General features: G+C 41.1%; 1 protein-coding gene across 1 annotated transcript in view; it reads right to left on the reverse strand.

Annotated features, from left to right (window-relative positions):
• Positions 1-19,746, reverse strand: part of PPARGC1A (PPARG coactivator 1 alpha) — a 137,591-nt gene that overhangs the window by 71,723 nt on the left and 46,122 nt on the right. Inside the window, exons 3-4 of the mRNA XM_073574677.1 lie at positions 10,349-10,543; positions 2,484-2,606 (exon numbers count right to left, since the gene is read on the reverse strand). Coding sequence (XP_073430778.1) covers positions 2,484-2,606; positions 10,349-10,543 — 318 coding nt within the window. The remainder of the gene's footprint in view (positions 1-2,483; positions 2,607-10,348; positions 10,544-19,746) is intronic.

The following is a 19,746-nucleotide window of genomic DNA, read 5'->3' on the forward strand; positions in this document are numbered from 1 at the left end:
CCACTAGGGCTATTCTAGGCTAACGCTTCCTGTTCTTTTAGGAAATCCACATGTACCAGCAATTGACACACAGCCCGTATCTTTGCATTGAAGCATCTAATGAGCGTGTGCAGCGGCCACTGTGAAGGAAGGGGGAGCAGGATCAGCTGTGACATCACCTACTGCGAAAGATGGATCCACTTTATCAGCTGTGTGTAGAGATAATACCAATCATTGTAATCCTGTCCATCAACCATGTAAGTAATGTGGCCACTGGATGGGAGCATTAAGAATGGCTCTTCTTTTAATTTGCTTGCCAGACACCACGTCATTGTTGCGGCATGATTCATGTGACGGCGCAACAAGTTTGCTAATCAAAAAAGAGCAGCAGATGACAGGAGATACAGTAAGAGGCGTCTCTTAGGGCTTCTACCTCTAATGATAGTGACTGCTGACAGCTCTTATGTAAGAACACAATATGAGAGTGCTCTTATGTCTCTGTCTGTAGTGACAATGAGCCTGCTGAAAAGTCATATGTAATTACAGAATATGCGAGTGTTATTATGGCTCTGTCTGTAATGACAATGAGCCTGTTGAAAAGTCACATGTAAGAACAGAATGTGTGAGTGTTATTATGGCTCTGTCTGTAATGACAATGAACCTGCTGAAAAGTCTTATGTAAGAACAGAATGTGTGAGTGTTCTTAGGGCTCTATCTGTAATGACAATGAGCCTGCTGAAAAGTCTTATGTAAGAACAGAATGGGTGAGTGTTATTATGGCTCTGTCTGTAATGACAATGAACCTGCTGAAAAGTCTTAGGTAAGAATAGAATGTGTGAGTGTTCTTAGGGCTCTATCTGTAATGACAATGAGCCTGCTGAAAAGTCTTATGCAAGAACAGAATGGGTGAGTGTTATTATGGCTCTGTCTGTAATGACAATGAGCTTGATGAAAAGTCTTATGTAAGAACAGAATGTGTGAGTGTTGTTAGGGCTCTATTTGTAATGACAATGAGCTTGCTAAAAAGTCTTATGTAAAAATATAATGTATAAGTGTAAAATAGACCCAAAGGCCAGTGTGAAATTTGCAAGATTTGTACATACATTTTTTTTTTTTTTAATACGGAATGTGATATATATGTAATAAAAAAATGCTAAAAATTTGTAAAAACATACAATTTATACAAAATAACCTGACTTAAGCAGTAATTCAGTATGCCAAAATCAGAAGGGAGTAAAATCCCCAGCCAATCAGTAGAATAAATGGGTTCAGGAACTTGAAAGAATGCTGTGTCGGTTAGGCAGGGGCTGCACAGTCACAAGTGTCAGACAACTCGAGTGACCAAAAACATCTCTGCCCTTGTCTGTGATTGGTCTCAATCAAATGAATACAGCAGAGGTGCAGTACCACATACAGCCAGTGAACAAGAGTGGTGCTCTATTCCAACTTCAGACAACTCCTTTTAAGATTCCTGGAGCAGCCATCATGAGTAATGTCATATTGATTAGAGTTTGTGCGAAGCGATTTTCAGGACACCCTGTCCATCAACCAGAATCTGTGGCCCCTGGATGGGAAATCTAAGAATGGCTCTACTTTAGATTAGCTGGCCTGTCACGATGTCATTGTTTCTGCTTGAGGCACATATGACGGCAGTCAGGTCGGCTAAGAATAAGGAGAGCAGCGGGCTTCTAACTGTAATGATAATGAAAAGTCTTATATAAGAACAGAATCTGAGAGCGTTCCCATGGCTCTGTCTGTAATGACAATGAGTCTGCTGAAAGTTCTTATGTAAGATGAAAATCTGAGAGGGTTCTTATGGCTCTGTCTGTAATGATAATGAGCCTTCTTAAAAGTCTTATGTAAGAACAGTATGTTTGAGTGTTCTTAGGGCTCAGTCTGTAATGATAATGAGACTGGGGAGAAGTCTTATGTAAGAACGGAATCTGTGACGGTTCTCAGGGCTCTGTCTGTAATGATAATAATGAGTCTGCTGAAAAGTCTTTTGTAGAAAAGGAATGTGTGAGTGTAAACTAGCCCCAATGGCAGAGTAAAATTTGCAAGATTTTCAATTTTTTTAAATACAGATCGTGAAATATGTACCGTAATAAAACAAAATATTGGTAAACATTTCTAAAAACATACATTTCATGCAAAAAAAACCTGTAATCTGTGGCCCCTGGATAGGAGAACCAAGAACGGCTCTTCTTTTGACGCACGAGTGACGGCGCCGGTCAGCTGATCAAAAGAAGAGCAGATGGTGACGGGAGATACGAGGAGGCTCTTAGGGCTCCCATCCAGGGGCCACAGGGTACTGATAGGCCAGGTAGAGCAGGTCCTGCAAATCGCTGCCCTCCACCTCTAATAATGATATCATGTCAATGAAATCACTATGAAATGACAATATGACCATGATGTGGCTCAGCAGACAATAGAGAACAGTCTCATTCCGGTTTTGCTTTCACCACTTATCATTCCATTACTTTCTGGATGGAGGACGTGTGTACCTTGACGGGCGCAGGGCTTGTCCTGATCCTCTGATTGGGGCTGGCATGGTTGTGTGCACTGAGGCCAATGCATTCACTGTAAATCAGCTGAGTGTTAGATGGAGCCAGTAAGAGCTTCTTAAGCTGGAAACACAAGACAATGAAGAATTACAGTCAGGTCTCCTCAGTATTAAAAGGTTAATTCCAATCAGTAATGAGGACTAAATATTTACTTGTACAAAAAAAAAAAATAATGCAATCAACACAATTAAAAAAGACTTATGCAAAATAACCTAAAAAAGCGAAAAGCTAAAGAAATACAAATAAATTTATATAAGAAAGGAAAACAATTATGAAAAAAAAAAATACAGTCAAAGCCTCAGAATCTTTAATTAGTTAATTGTGACATCCGACATCACTTGACCATTTATATACACACGGCATGCTGGGAGTTATGGTTCATTAACAGCACTATAATGCTACAAGCACCAATCGTCCTGCCCCATTGTATACTGTATACACGCTGGGCCTCTGACTGTGACGCTCATAGAAGACAATCAGAGCTCAGCTTTCCTTTTCTTAAACGGAAAATGAAAGCTGTGATGTGATTGGTTGATATGAGCAACAAATGCAGTTTCTTTTTTAAAAGATCAGGCCCCATGTATACAGGCAATATGCGTATGTTATTAACTACAAAAATAAATGTGCAAAGATAAGTCTTTCATTTCATGCAAACAGATGTCCATAACGTACAAATCTGTAATAAGCACCACAGCCTGATATAAACCCATACTATACCAGATCTATAATGTGGCACCCATAGCCTGATATAGACCCATACTGTACCAGATCTGTAAGGTGGCACCCATAGCCTGGTATAGGCCCATCCTGTACCCTATCTATAATGTGGCACCCATAGCCTGGTATAGGCCCATACTATACCAGATCTGTAATGCGGCACCCATAGCCTGGTATAGGCCCATACTGTACCAGACCTGTAATGTGGAACCCATAGCCTGATATAAACCCATACTGTACCAGATCTGTAATGTGGCACCCATAGCCTGGTATAGGCTCATACTGTACCAGACCAGTAATGCGGCACCAATAGCCTGGTATAGACCCATATTGTACCAGATCTATAATGTGGCACCCGTAGTCTGGTATAGGCCCATACTGTACCAGATCTGAAATGTGGCACTTATAGCCTGGTATAGGCCCATAGTGTCCCCGATCTGTAATGTGGCACCCATAGCCTGGTATAGGCCCATCCTGTACCAGATCTGTAATGTGGCACCCATAACCTGATATAAACCCATACTGTACCAGATTTGTAATGTGGCACCCATAGCCTGGTATAGGCCCATGCTATACCAGATTTGTAATGTGGCACCATTAGCCTGATATAGGGCTACACTGTACCAGATCTGTAATTTGGCCCCCATAGCCTGATATAAAGCCATACTGTACCAGATCTATAATGTGGCACCCATAGCCTGATATAAACCCATATTTTACCAGATCTATGATGTGGCACCCATAGCCTGGTATATGTCCACACTGTTCCAGATCTGTAATGTGGCACCCATAGCCTGGTATAGGCCCATACTGTACCAGAACTGTAATGTGGCACCCATAGCCTGATATAGGGCCACACTGCACCAGATCTGTAATTTGGCCCCCATAGCCTGATATAAAGCCATACTGTATCAGATATATAATGTGGCACCCATAGACTGGTATAGGGCCATACTATACCAGATCTGTAATGTGGCACCAATAACCTGATATAGATGCATACTGTACCAGATCTGTAATGTGGCACCCATAGCCTGGTATAGACCCCATACTGTACCAGATCTGTAATGTGGCATCCATAGCCTGATATAAACCCATACTGTACCAGATCTATAATTTGACACCCATAGACTGGTATAGGCCCATCCTATACCAGATCTATAATGTGGCACCCATAGCCTGGTATAAGTCCACACTGTACCAGATCTGTAAAGTGGCACCCATAGCCTGGTATAAGTCCACACTGTACTAGATCTGTAATGTGGCACCTCTAAACTGGTATAGGCCCATACTGAACCTGATCTGTAATGTGGCACCCATAGCCTGATAAAAGCCCATACTGTATCAGATCTGTAATGTGGCACCCATAGCCTGGTATAGGCCCATACTATATCAGATCTGTAATGTGGCCCCATAGCCTGGTATATGCTCACACTGTACTAGATCTGTAATGTGGCACCCATAGACTGGTATAGGCCCATACTGTACCAGATCTGCAATGTGGCACCCATAGCATGGTATAGGCCCATACTGTACTGGATCTGTAATGTGGCACCCATAGCCTGGTATAGGCCCACACTGTACCAGATCTGTAATATGACACCCATAGCTTGGTATAGGCCCATACTGTACCAGATCTGTAATGTGGCACCCATAGCCTGGTATAGGCCCATACTGTATCAGATCTGTAATGTGGCACCCATACCCTGGTATAGGCCCATACTGTACTGGATCTGTAATGTGGCACCCATAGCCTGGTATAAGTCCACACTGTACCAGATCTGTAATATGACACCCATAGCCTGGTATAGGCCCATACTGTATCAGATCTGTAATATGACACCCATAGCCTGGTATAGGCCCATACTGTACTGGATCTGTAATGTGGCACCCATAGCCTGGTATAGGCCCATACTGTACCAGATCTGTAATATGACACCCATAGCCTGGTATACGCCCATACTGTACTGGATCTGTAATGTGGCACCCATAGCCTGGTATAGGCCCATGATATATTTTTATGTACTAGAGACATACAAAGGTTTTCTCATGGCTCCATGGCATGCTGTATTCTCATACTTTCCTATACATATATATTATACACATGGAATTACACCTTTTGCAAAAGCGTACAATGAGCTGTTTTTCTGGGACATCAGTGAAGCTGACTCCCCCAGGACCCTACGATCCTGGGATCCACTTTGTTACAGTCACTGGTGAAGGTCCCAAAGGAGAAAACTCCACTATTGTCCTAGAAAGGATGAGGAACATTACACTGCTTGCACAGGTAACCGATTTGCATAGAAACCCCTTTTAATGTGATACCTATATAAAGAATGAGTTTCTACACCTTTATTCTATAGATGCATAATGAATCTCGGACTGCAAATTGAGAAGACTTGACTTGGAGGTCTTTACCGAGGTATACCCCACAGAGGAACACAGCAAATAGGCTTACTAAGCAGTATACTTTTTTCCAACACAGGAGCCCATAGGCAATATATGTCATTGTATACACTGTACAGTATATATCTAGAGGAGAAAAGGTCACATAGCAAAAATATAAATGGGCATCCATTCTAATGCCTGGTTGGACCCATTTACTTGGTAATACTTTGGAAACCTGAAGCAGATGTCCAGCTTTCGCTTTAAGGCTCAGGCAGACAGACATAATTTCGGTCAAATTGTGATGCGAAAAACATCGGACCTTGCTTGGACCAATGCTATTCTATGGGACAGGGCACAAATCCAATTTTTTCCTCGAAAGAATTCTCTCTGAGGGAAAAATCGTTTCCTGATGATTAGCATCCATAAACCGGATCACACTCGGCCATGCAAGACAATGGGTCCACCAAAAAAAAATCAGATCGCAATCGGATGACATCAGTGCAGTCCGAATTTCGCAGACTGACAGAATGGAGAAGATGGAGAATTTTTTTTTTCTTGTACACACCTCAGAAAAAGGAATCAGACTGTGATCACACTCTAATCAGAGTATGATTATCATAATCAGACCGATTTTCTCAGATTACAGAAAATACAGTTGTGTTACCCTGGCCTTAAAGTGATTTTTCCAAGAAAATCATATACCTCCCAATTGGATTCTGCTAGATTCACATATTACATGCCACACCTTCACAGCTGTCTGTGTGGTAGGCGGTAGCAATGACATCATGATTACCTCGCACGTGACCGCTATAATCAATCAGACCTCATGATCACATCGCACATGACCGCTGCAGCCAATGAGACAGCTCAGCTGCTCTGGCCATCTACATAAGCAGGGCCGCTAAGCTCATTGATTGGCTGTAGCAGTCCTATACATTGAAGTCATGACATCACTACTGTAACCCGTCAACAAATGCTGGAGTAGCCGCCGATATGTAGCGATGGACCTGGGGAGAGTAACACCTGACTTTATTATTTTTACCTAGCAAAAGCCAATGGGGAAGGAGAAAACCAGCCCAGCAACATTGTATAAAGTAAGACTATCATAGTCTAAATCCCCCATATCCTGTGTCAACAGGTACCTGGCTGAGGTTCCTTCTATGATGTTTTACATGATCGCTCGGCTTGTTCATATAGGCTGCTATGTATAAGCACAAGCCCTTGATAGGCCTCACCTGGCAAATGTGCACAGATTGCTGCTGTTCATTACAATACAGACAGAGAGATTATAAACTATAGGCTCCCAACCTGGCGACCAACTGATATATATGGGGAACTTCCAAATTCACCCCATCCATGGGACAGGAAAGAGATGGAGTGGGTATGATCTGGGAGATTAAGCAGACGTGTCTAGAGGCATCCAACCCTCTCTTCCTAGTGAAAACCCTTGGGGAACCGAGAGGAATAGCTGTTGGCCAAACCAGCATTGGTCCAGCTGTTATGGTGTATGGGCACCTTGAAGAGGTCTTGTCGCTTGCAATAATTATGTTTATCTTTTTATCTGAACTAAATGCTGTTGTCCTGAATCTGGCAATGGTTTTTGTTTGTTCCAGAGCCTGTCCGCTCCTGAGATATGGCTAGACAGCCTGAATACATACAGGGATTGCCTGTTTGTTAGGAAATCCCCACAAATCATACTGCTACATGAACTCAGACATAATTTACGAGCACGCCCAAGATACTCGGAGAACACCCGAGCATGCTCGGAAAACTCGAGTAACAAGCACACTCGCTCATCACTAATGGCCACCTCTTCCCTGTATGTGAATCTAGTCTTCCTAGCCGATGGGGTCTGGTCTTCAACTCTTCTTTTGTTATGTTTTTCTTTTCATCTGATCTGAATGATGTTTTGCTGAACCTGGCAAAGGTTCTTTTTTTGTTCCAGAGCCTCTCCATTCCGAATATATACACTACCGTTCAAAAGTTTAGGGTCACTTAGAAATTTCCTTATTTTGAAAAAAAAGCACAGTTTTTCCTAATGAAGCTAGCATTAAATGATTCAGAAACACCCTCTATACATTGTTAATGTGGAAAATGACTATTTTAGATGCAAACATCTGGTTTGTAATTCAATATGTTCATAGATGTATAGAGGCCCATTTCCAACAACCATCACTCCAGTGTTCTTATGGTACTTTGTGTTTGCTAACTGTGTAAGAAGGCTAATGGATGGTTAGAATACCCTTGAAACCCCTTGGGCAAGTATGTTAGTACAACTGAAAACAGTTTGGCTAATTAGAGAAGCTATAAACCTGACCTTCCTTTGAGCTAGTTGAGAACCTGGAACATTACATTTGTTGGTTCCATTAAACTCACAAAATGGCCAGAAAAAAAAGAACTTTCATGTGAAACTCGACAGTCTATTCTTGTCTTAGAAATTAAGGCTATCCCATGCGAGAAAATGCCAAGAAACTGAAGATTTCCTACAATGGTGTGTACTACTCCCTTCAGAGAAGAGCATAAACAGGCTCTAACCAGAGTAGAAAGAGAAGTGGGAGGCCCCGCTGCACAACTGAGCAACAAGACAAGTACATTAGAGTCTGTAGTTTGAGAAATCGACGCCTCACAGGTCCTCCACTGCCAGCTTCATTAAACAGTATACGCAAAACGCCAGTGTCAACGTCTACAGTGAAGAGGCGACTTCAGGGCAGAGTGGCAAAGAAAAAGCCATATCTGCGACTGGCTAATAAATGGAATAGATTAATATTGGCAAAAGAACACAGACATAGGACAGAGGAAGATTGGAAAAAAGTGTTATGGACTGACTAATCCAAGTTTGGCGTGTTCGGATCTCACAGAAGAACATTTGTGCGATGCAGAACTGAAAAGATGCTGGAAGAGTGCCTGACGCCATCTGTCAAGCATGGTGGAGGTAATGTGATGGTCTGGGGTTGCTTTGGTGCTGGTAAAGTGGGAGATTTGTACAAGGTAAAAGGGATTTTGAATAAGGAAGGCTATCACTCCATTTTGCAATGCCATGCCATACCCTGTGGACAGCACTTGAATGGAGCCAATTTCATCCTACAACAGGACGATGACCCAAAGCAACCTCCAAATTATGCAAGAACTATTTAGGGAAGAAGCAGGCAGCTGGTATTCTGTCTGTAATGGAGTGGCCAGCGCAGTCACAAGAACTCAACCCCATTGAGCTGTTGTGGGAGCAGTTTGACCGTATGGTACACAAAAAGTGCCCATCAAGCCAAACCAACTTGCGGGAGGGGCTTCTGGAAGCATGGAGTGAAATTTCTCCAGATTACCTCAGCATGTTAACTGCTAGAATGCCAAAGGTCTGCAATGCTGTACTTGCTGCAAAGGGAGTATTCTTTGACGAAAGCAAAGTTTGAAGGAGAAAATTATTATTTCAAATAAAAATCTTTTTTTTTCGAACCTTGTCAAAGTCTAGACTAGATTTTAAATTCATTTGGTAACTCATTTGATTAATAAAAGTATGAGTTTTCATGGAAACACAAAATTGTCTGGGTGACCCCAAACTTTTGAACGGTAGTATATGGCCATCTCTTCCCTGTATGTGAATCTAGTCTTGCTAGCAGATGAGGCCTGGTCTTCAAGACTTCTTTATGTTTTTTGTTTCATCTGATCTAAATGCTGTTGACCTGAACCTGGCAATGTTTTTTTGTTTGTTCCTTGAGCCTCTCCGTTCCTCAGATATGGCCACCGCTTCCATTTATGGGAATATAGTCTTCCTAGCTGATGGGGCATGGTCTTCAACTGTTCTTTGATTATGTTTTTCTTTTCATCTGATCTACAAGAAGTTGTCCTGAACCTGACAATGTTTTTATGTTTGTTGTTACTGAGCCTCTCCATTCCTGAGAAATGGCCACCTTTCCCTGTATGTGAATCTAGTCTTGCTAGCCAATGGGGCATTGCCTTCACATCTTCTTTGAGGGTGTCTTAATTAAACTCACATTCCCATCCCACTTTCCTTGGATAACAATATATATTGGATTTATATAAAGGAAAGATGGGGCCATATCTCAAGAATGTAAATAAAGAAACAAAAGAGAACAGCCACATTTTGACCAGACAAAGGCATTACATATTATTGCCAAGTGGTGGGTCCTCCCTAAAAAAAAGCCTGGTAAGTAGACTTCCCAGATATCTGTTTAAATGCAAACAAATTCCTATCATCTTCTTCATATTACCTATTAGAGTAGAACTGAATAGGGAGATTTGCCACTGACCTCATTTACTAACACCTTCCCATCACATTGCTTTGAAGCACCTCCTTTGGCCAAGTACGGACAATTCCATTACAGTGACTAAAATAATTTGAGGTTACACACAAGTATCTGTAATCTGGTCAATAAGCCAGGAGAAGAGCACTCTTGCCTTGAAAGTGGTGAAATGGATGATATTGATTATGGGTCCCAGATAACATTACAAATCAATGTTAGAAGTTAAAAATAAACCTCCCTAAATAAAAAGCATCCATGCACTTCCCTACTCAAAGGCCACTCCACCATTTCAGCATTTCATGTGCAATCTTATTACAGCTACGTCATTCTTTTTTTTTTAGACCTAAAATTAAAGTCCAAACCTTATTTTGACTACATCATACCCATGCAGGGGGTAGCCAGAGGCACATCCAATTCCTGTTAAACAGTAGGAAGGGTTCTTACTAGTGACGGCTCTTCTGCCTCCTGTGTTGGAGGGGTGCCGTCAGGCATAGATGAAAGGCTGGGATCATGTTCACTGGTCACATCTCCATCTGTCAGTGCATCAAATGAAGGCAATCCATCTTCATCCACTGGGAGGCTGTCCAGTGTCTCAGTAAGAACTGCTAGCAGGTTTTCTTCATTCTCCTCTTCTATTTTCTGCAAGGCCAATAATTGAAAGTGTCAATAATATAATAAACTGCCATCATTTCACCAGTAGTCACCCTACACCAAGTACATACATTCAATGTCACTGGTTTATAATTAGATGTCACTGGCTTATCATTAGCTGTTGTTAACTGGCGGCTTTATGGCCTTGATGCAGAATTTACTATAGGGTTCCTGAAGTATGGAGTCACAGCAAAGCCCATCAGCGGCCACACGCACATACGTTAGCCAAGATGATGAGTAAACTTCTGTTTAGTGCAATGATCTTTCTACCAGTGTCAGAGGTCAATGGAAAAATAGATTGGACAGGTTGGATTTCCTGTCCAATTTTATTGTTTCCCCTGAGATAACTGCCTGGAAGATGCTTATCTCCCTTTACCCCATGAAAGCAAATTAACAAAACATCTTTTAGGACTATGGACAACTATAGGCATAATAGTGTGCACTACACGTCCTGTATCTACAGTTTCAACCATATAATCCATATCGTAATGTAGGAAACCATAATGGCAGATTGGTCAATAGGATGTAATGTGAGCACTGTTGTATCTCGAACATCCTTCCACTAAGGTGTCCTGAAATGTAATAACCTTTTAAATTCTAACATTACCAGTCACTATGTATACGTGATAAATCTTTCATTGCAGTTGCCTGTTTTTCCTTGAAACAACTACCACAATGATCATAAAAATCTGGAAAAATTTAAAGAGTGTCAGTCTATGAGACTTCAATGGATGTCAATCATGTAGCCAAAACTGGATCATCCAACTGATGCCAGGGTCACACGATTGTATATTCTCTCTGCGAGAGAAAAACATCGGATTCGTTCGAGTTATACGCTCGTGTGAGAGAGCTGTATGACGGATAGCAGCAAGGCTGGGACACTGTTGAGTTGTCTTCTGCTGCTTCTGCTGATGTCTAAATGCTCCATAAACATACATTCCACTATCCACCAAATCCATCATTCTTGGGTAAAAACTCAAGAACGAATGATTGCATTTGCTGACCAATCACAGGCATTCATAGTTTCAAGTGAAGTCTGCCATGTTTAGTTTTTTTGAATGATCGTTGGATGAAAGATCTTTTGATCAAAGATAGTTCATCCATGAATGTTCTTTGATCGAAAGAATAATACCAGAACGATCATTTGTTAGTAGCCCAAAGTCATAGAACCTATATGACAATGTGGAATGACTATTGATGTATGGCTGTATCGGCATTATGATTGTTCAACCAGCAACGTACCTTAATATAATGTGTATGTGGGCTTAAAAAAATACTTAAAAAGTCAAACAGGTTTGTGGAGTCATCAAAAGTTTAAATTTGGTCTATCACTGACCATGTAAAAATGACACTATTTAGTAAGATCACCGCTTCTATAATCACAGAAAGAGAAGTCATGCCCATTGGGTAAAACTCAACCGAAATGGATGATTTTGATTATGAAAACAGATTGTTAGATGGTTTGGTGAAACAACCGATTCTTTGTTTCAACCGACTGACAAATGTTCATAACCTTTCAAAACATGCTGCATCATGGGCAGAAAAATCCAATATTGGTCGATATAGTCTGTGACGTGCTTGGGTTCATTATTGAACGAAAGTTCGACCAACGAACAAATGTTTGACTGTTTGTGGCCCATTTTCATCTGTGTATGGAAACTTTTAGATCAGACTGACCCATCTAAGCGCTTTCATGTTGGGACGATGCTCAAAACAAATGGCAAACTAATGGGCCTTAAAGATCCAGCAGAGGAGAACCCAATTTCAAGTCAATCACTTTCCACTCTGGTCTAAATTTGATTCTCAAAAAAAAAAAAAAATATTGATACAATATTCATGTGCGTCTGTAGAGATTGGCCAGCAGTTGGTGTGTCAAGGAATACCAGTAAGTGTAGCCACCATAGTGAAACCTTATATTCATTCTGCTACATCATATTAGATCATTAATAATAAATTATGTTATAATTATCCATCCAGATCAATATGTACAAAAATGCTGTTCATATCTGATCATAAGAATCATGACACATCTCGGTGTTGATTCATCTTAGAGCAATGTTGTCCAAACAAGACCAGCATTATCTTTAGGACCCAGGAAGACCACTTATCAGCTACATATATTGGCCCTTTCATCTATAGCTGGAGGTGTACTGATAACCTGGCCTGTTGGCAATAAATAAGAGCATTATCTATGGTCTAGGTCTGAGGAGAAGCAAGGGCATGTTCTGATTTGCAAACAGGGCTGGCTTTCAAACGCTCCTGCCAAAGTAACATGCTCATATGGCCAGTTCACATCTTTTATATTACTTGTCCACTTTCCAAGATAAACCCCCTATAGATTACCACGTAAGCAAATAACCGTGCCCTCTTTTTTCAGCCGTCAGCACAAATGTTTAACATAATGGCTACACTAATGATACAGACAGGCCTGCGTACAACGGAAGATGACGGCAATTGTTAAATCCTTGGATGTAAAACTTCTCCATCAGTAAAAATCTTCAAAAAAAAAAAAAAGATTGTATGGAAGCTAAAATAAATGGATACAACTTTCCAGAACAGAACAAATCAGTAAGCAATTTATTAAGCTGTGAGAGGGGCTTTGCAGTGCAGTCAAACAGATGCCCTATATTGCTATGGCATGGTGCCATCTCTCCAGCTGTGGCACAATCTTGGCTGTTTACGGAGTGAATGTGTGACACTAAAAGTCGAAGCTGTCACCTAACCGCGCACTCTTTCTGCATTTGTCAGTGGAGACAAAGCAGTGCCTGTGCATTAGACGCACACAATGGGTCTACGGTAGACCGTCTACCGGTAAACCGCGGACCATTTTATTTACTGTATACCAAGCTCGTGAAAGCCTGGCAAATATTTACATTGGCACAATATCAAAGCCAATCTCTATTATAATATCACAATTGAAGCCTCTTACACTCCATTTCAGCATTCTGCCTAGAGACAATGAATGTACAAAGTGGGTGATTAGTTACTGCAGTCATAGCTAGACTGGCACCCAGCTCCAGCTGACACATACAGCGGGCACAGGTCTTCTATGGAGCAGTCTCAATTAGTTCTCTACAAGTTTCAGCAGTCAAACGCTCAGGAGAAAGCTACGTATGTAACAAAGATGACTCCGCTAAACAATTAATGTCACATTATATTATCGCCCGTGTCCCAATTTACACAGCAAATAAATCAACGTCACAATAAATAAGGCGCACTTGCCGACTAACACATGTCTGTTTAGAAAGTGACATGGCAGAGCAGCCCATTACTTACTAAAATGACTCTGCAAGGTAACCTTTATATTTTTGACGAAGCCATTATTTCTAATTATCGCAAATTGCTATTTATATAGAAACAAATTTATTAACTGCGGAGGGATGGATGGAGTTCGAGAGCAGGAAATCAATCAAAAGGTGGGAAGAACACAAGCTCGGAACCAATTGTTCTGCGAGATAACAAGGGAGAATATTTGATTTTGTCACTTAAAGCGCCCCTTACTCAATTTGGAGGCAGCCATATTTATAGGCTGGGCCAGCACCAAAGAGGAATACTGTTTAATGGTCAAATTACAACTGATAAAAAGATTTATAGCACTCTCACACCTAATCCTGGACACATCAAACCACACTTGAAATAATACAGCTTCGTAATGCCTACTACTCACTTCTCAATGGATCAGATGAAATAAATGTACTCTTGTTGGTTTAATTAGAAAAAATAAATATATTTTAGATTCTTGCCACAATTTTATATCCTTGCCTCAATAATATCATGTTCAATCCAACTAATATCATGTATCCATGTTCCCCAAACCTCATCTAAACAAACATGCTAAGGAGTAAGGTAACAACTATGGCGACTGAGTATCGGACACGTTCAGATGTAACAGGTCCCATCAAGCTTTTCTCTGACATCTATCCTCAGGTGGTAGGTGAATTGCCCTTATACAATAAAAATGGCCATACACATTGGATTAATGCCACTCATATCCACTGCAAATCTGTATTACGTTTTCGGACGACACTCATGTATTACATGTTGAATAAGAAAAGATCTGACAGTGAATTTTTTTTTTCAAGAGTCATAAACCCTATTCTTCTCTTCCCATGGTGAAACAAAGTCAGAAAAAACATGAGCCAAAGACAACATGTAAGGCGTGTGGTCACATTTAAGGCCCCCAAACACTTTAGAATAAAGTCAGTCAAACTCGCCGATATGGGCAGCAGCGATAGCCAGTCTAATGTCTATGGAGACCACCAAGCTTTGCCTATAAAGATGATTGCAGGGGAGCGAAGGATCTGGTCTGTTGAATTTCAATGATGATTCCATTGTTTGGGGCGGAAGTAAGACACCCCGGCAGCAGTTGAGTCGATCATTCCTGTCTAGAATGACATTATTGTTTGGCCAACAGCAACAATTGGCAGTCACCTGAACTGAGGAGGTATGACCACATTGGCTATTATCTACATGGGAAACTTTAGATCCTGTTCACATAGCCCAGTAATCTTTTAACATATTCTGATTAATAAATTTCATGGACTGGGACTTGGTAAGCTGATGTCCACCCATATTTTCTGCTGCCTGGGTAGGGTACATGGGACACCTACGCTACAAACTTTCTGTTCTTCCCCTTTGGGTACCATTACTCTGCATTTATAAGCTGTGAGGTTGTTTGCAACATTGTAGAAAAAATATAGTTAACCTATATGTACCAAAGATTAGTGATGAGCGAATATTTCAATATTTGGTTCAGATTACGATCATCATTTTGCAATATTCGCCAAACATAGCCGAATGCCACTGAAGTCAATGGGAGGACAGGTGAGCGAATATGTTCGAAAACGATCATGAAACATAAATTCGGCACGAATATGGTACAATGGCACATTCATATTTGGCAACCGTTTTCTGAACATATTCGCTCATCTCTACCAAAGATATATTATGAAAAACACAGACTCGTGTGAGTGTATATACCAGAAGTCTGGTGGATACACAGCTGATAGTCCTACTGAATAGACTGTTAGAATTTGTATTATGGCATGAAAAAAGCAGCTAAGTAAAGAAAAAACGAGTGGCCATCATTACTTTAAGAAATGAAGGTCAGTCAGTCCGAAAAATTTGGAAAACTTTGAAAGTGTCCCCAAGTGCAGTGGCAAAAACCATCAAGCGCTACAAAGAAACTGGCTCACATGAGGACTGCCCCAGGAAAGGAAGACCAAGAGTCACCTCTGCTGTGGAGGATAAGTTCATCCGAGTCACCAGCCTCAGAAATCGCAGGTTAACAGCAGCTCAGAGACCAGGTCAATGCCACACAGAGTTCTAGTAGCAGACACATCTCTACAACAACTGTTAAGAGGAGACTTTGTGCAGCAGGCCTTCATGGTAAAATAGCTGCTAGGAAACCACTGCTAAGGACAGGCAACAAGCAGAAGAGACTTGTTTGGGCTAAAGAACACAAGGAATGGACATTAGACCAGTGGAAATCTGTGCTTTGGTCTGATGAGTCCAAATTTGAGACCTTTGGTCCCAACCACCGTGTCTTTGTGAGACGCAGAAAAGGTGAACGGATGGTCTCTACATGCCTGGTTCCCACCGTCAAGAATGGAGGTGGAGGTGTGATGGTGTGGGGGTACTTTGCTGGTGACACTGTTGGGGATTTATTCAAAATTGAAGGCATACTGAACCAGCATGGCTACCACAGCATCTTGCAGCAGCATGCTATTCCATCCGGTTTGCGTTTAGTTGGACCATCATTTATTTTTCAACAGGACAATGACCCTAAACACACCTCCAGGCTGTGTAAGGGCTATTTGACCAAGAAGGAGAGTGACGGGGGGGCTACACCAGATGACCTGGCCTCCACAGTCACCAGACCTGAACCCAATCGAGATGGTTTGGGGTGAGCTGGACCGCAGACTGAAGGCAAAAGGGCCAACAAGTGCTAAGCATCTCTGGGAACTCCTTCAAGACCTTTGGAAGACCATTTCCGGTGACTACCTCTTGAAGCTCATCAAGAGAATGCCAAGAGTGTGCAAAGCAGTAATCAAAGCAAAAGGTGGCTACTTAGAAGAACCTAGAATATAAGACATATTTTCAGTTGTTTAACACTTTTTTGTTAATTATATAATTCCACATGTGTTAATTCATAGTTTTGATGCCTTCAGAGTGAATCTACAATTTTCATAGTCATGAAAATAAAGAAAACTCTTTGAATGAGAAGGTGTGTCCAAACTTTTGGTCTGTACTGTATATATATTTATATGTTCATGTATATGAGAAAAGTGAGAAAATTCAGAATCGGCATACTAGATGGCAGTCGCTTACATATTCTGAGTTCTGTCTTGTACTGGGCTCTACGAGGACTAGCTTGAAAGTCATTGCTGTGAGGAATTAGGCAATTGGAATTGCCTTTTCAAGGTTGTTAAGTTGCTGATAAAACAGCTGTGAGCGTAGGAATGCTTTCCATGCACAAACCTATCACGTTCAAGCAGTTTTTGCACCAATTTTACGAATATGTAACAACCAGCAACAGTCTTGGAAATATTGATGAATTTCAATCCTTGTGAAGCCAAAACATGGAAAAGCATGCTCGATAAATTTCAGATTTCTGCCAGTATTCATTTCAGCAGTACGAGTACCCCGCAGACATGGGTTGTGTTCTTGGGCACTAGGATGACATAGATCCATATGAGCTTTAATAACATAATGGGATAATTACACTTAAGAGTAATGATATATAGAATTCAAGGTGTGATTAGGGAACATGTTGTCCCACAGGAGCATTTGCAATGATTCCCATTGTTAACAGATCAAAATAAAGGTTTCCCATAGAAATGTGAAAACAAAATCCATCACCCCTAATATGGTACATGGTCAAAATTGCAAAGCGAGCCACTGGTACAAACTTGGCAAATCCATGTTTTACATGGATGGCCATTCTTCTCAATAGCGTCCATGTCATGCTTCATTTGTGGTTGGTTGTGGTTCATCAAAAGAAGCAGAATCTGCGTAATTAGAAGATCTCTGAACCAACGTCATTATAAAAAGGGGTTATCTTTCTTGAATTTAGAATAACATATGAATACGTCATCACAATTCGTTCAGTAGGGGTTCAATACTCAATACTGATGGTCAGATGACTGAAGGTCCCAAAGTACACCCCTAAAGGCACAGCTCCATACAATGTGTAGTGGCCTTGAATGGTTTTACCAGCTTTGCTCAATCACTTGTATATGAAAAAGCTTATGGTACGACTCACTGTCATTATACAAGAACTGTGCCATGTCCAGTGCGTGGCAGCACCTTCTACCAGCAAAAGAGAAGTAGGATCCCACCAATGTGATATATAATATGATAGAAAATTAATGTACCAGAAAATCCTTTTACATCTAAAGGGGTTTCCTGGGAATGTAATGTAAATGGGTCATCAACATTATATCATTGGGGGTCTGACACTCAGCACTCCTACCGATCAGCCAATTGAAGGTGCCATAGTGCATCCAAAAAGGCACAGTTCCTTACACCATCCAGTGGCCGTACGGGAGAAAGCTTGCAGTACCATTCAAGGCCACTATACAATGTACGGCGCTATGTGACTTCCAGTGCGCCACAGCACAATCAATGATCTGAACGGTGCAGGTGCCAGGAGTCGGACCCCATCAATCTGTTACTAATAATGTCTCCAAAAATCTATTTAACGTTTTCAATGGTGGCTTATAGTTTTGTTGTCTCATGTAACGCAACTTATTATAACCTGATCTCATTTTTTATATCTTACGTATAAACTATCATCATAACAACCCGATTGCCAAATTCCAAATGAGATCGTGATGCTTAACAAAAATATCTAAATTCAAGGCATATAAGGCTTTACTAGAAAACTCTGTCCAATAACAGTACAACTATTCTAAAAAATACAATAAGAAAAAGAAGCAAATAACATCAGCTTAAAAATACATTTTTCTTTTCCTGACGGCCTTTTCCCTCGAATTTTCCTTGGCAGAGAATCAGATATATGAAAAAAAACGTATATACATTTTTTTTGGCTGCGTGGCAGGATAATATATGAAGAAAAATGAGTGATGTACAGGGTTACGCGTGAACATTTGTTTTAGGGAATATAGAATTGAATGAGATATATTGCTTTCTTTCTAAATAATAGATTAGGAAGCAGTTTTTCTCGCATCCTTTCATCTGAAGGTAGAAAAAAAAAACATCCGCTGTAGCTTTTCATGGGCATTCAATAGCTTTATGGTGTCAAGAATTTGCATCCTCTTATACCGCTACAGGCCTCGCTCCTTCATAGAAGTCTTGGAGATGAATGAATGATGAAATATGGCGCCTATAAAGTTGTTCCTTGGGGACAGTGCCATAAAGATGGAGTCAGAAAGAGCCAGAATAAAATATTGGATATGTCAGCTGGAGATATTGACATAGAGATGAATACCAAGAGCTTCAAGTTTAGGACTCAGGTACTCCCATGGCAGACAGATGGTACATCACAGCCGCGGATGTTACGACCATGTCAGTCGTACTACGGTAAGTGACGGTTCATATCTATGAGTCAGGTCATAAAGGAAGCCAGGGTGTAAGAGATTATAGCATTAGTCAATCGGCATTATTAAAACACAACAGGAATTGATAACATGTCTTTTTTCACTGCCATCAAGTCCTAATACATGCCATTGATCTCAACGCTAGGACTGGACGGGCCACTAATATTGACAAAAATTGCAAAAAAATTCTGCAAGTCCGGGCAGTAATACTCAATACAGTATGAATCTTGACAAATTACTCTATAAGAGTTATTAGCATGACACCAAAAACAAACCAAAAAGGTGGCATCTTATAATGAAGGACCAGTGGTGGTACTAGGACAACTAGTGATGGGCGAGCGTGACCGGCACTGCTCAATACTTGATTGAGCATCTTGGAGTTTCGTGTGGTGCTCAAGTGCTCGGATCCCTATAAAAAGCTCATTTTAATCATGTGAGCCCAGCGCCGAACCGAAGTGGGGTATTCCCCTGCTGGGAGAGCAGAGACTCCTCTGTCAGCCGGACTCTTTGTGTCCTGTAGAACTCCATGGACAGGAGAGGGAGAAAGAGAGAGACCTCCGGAAAAATGCTTGCGCTTCACATTCACTTCTATTATGCTCGCTACTCGAGTTGAGCACGTCCGAGCGTCTG

This window comes from Dendrobates tinctorius, unplaced genomic scaffold (genome assembly GCF_039654945.1).
Source record: "Dendrobates tinctorius isolate UK_male_01 unplaced genomic scaffold, ASM3965494v1 ptg000039l, whole genome shotgun sequence".
In the NCBI taxonomy this organism is placed as follows: domain Eukaryota; kingdom Metazoa; phylum Chordata; class Amphibia; order Anura; family Dendrobatidae; genus Dendrobates; species Dendrobates tinctorius.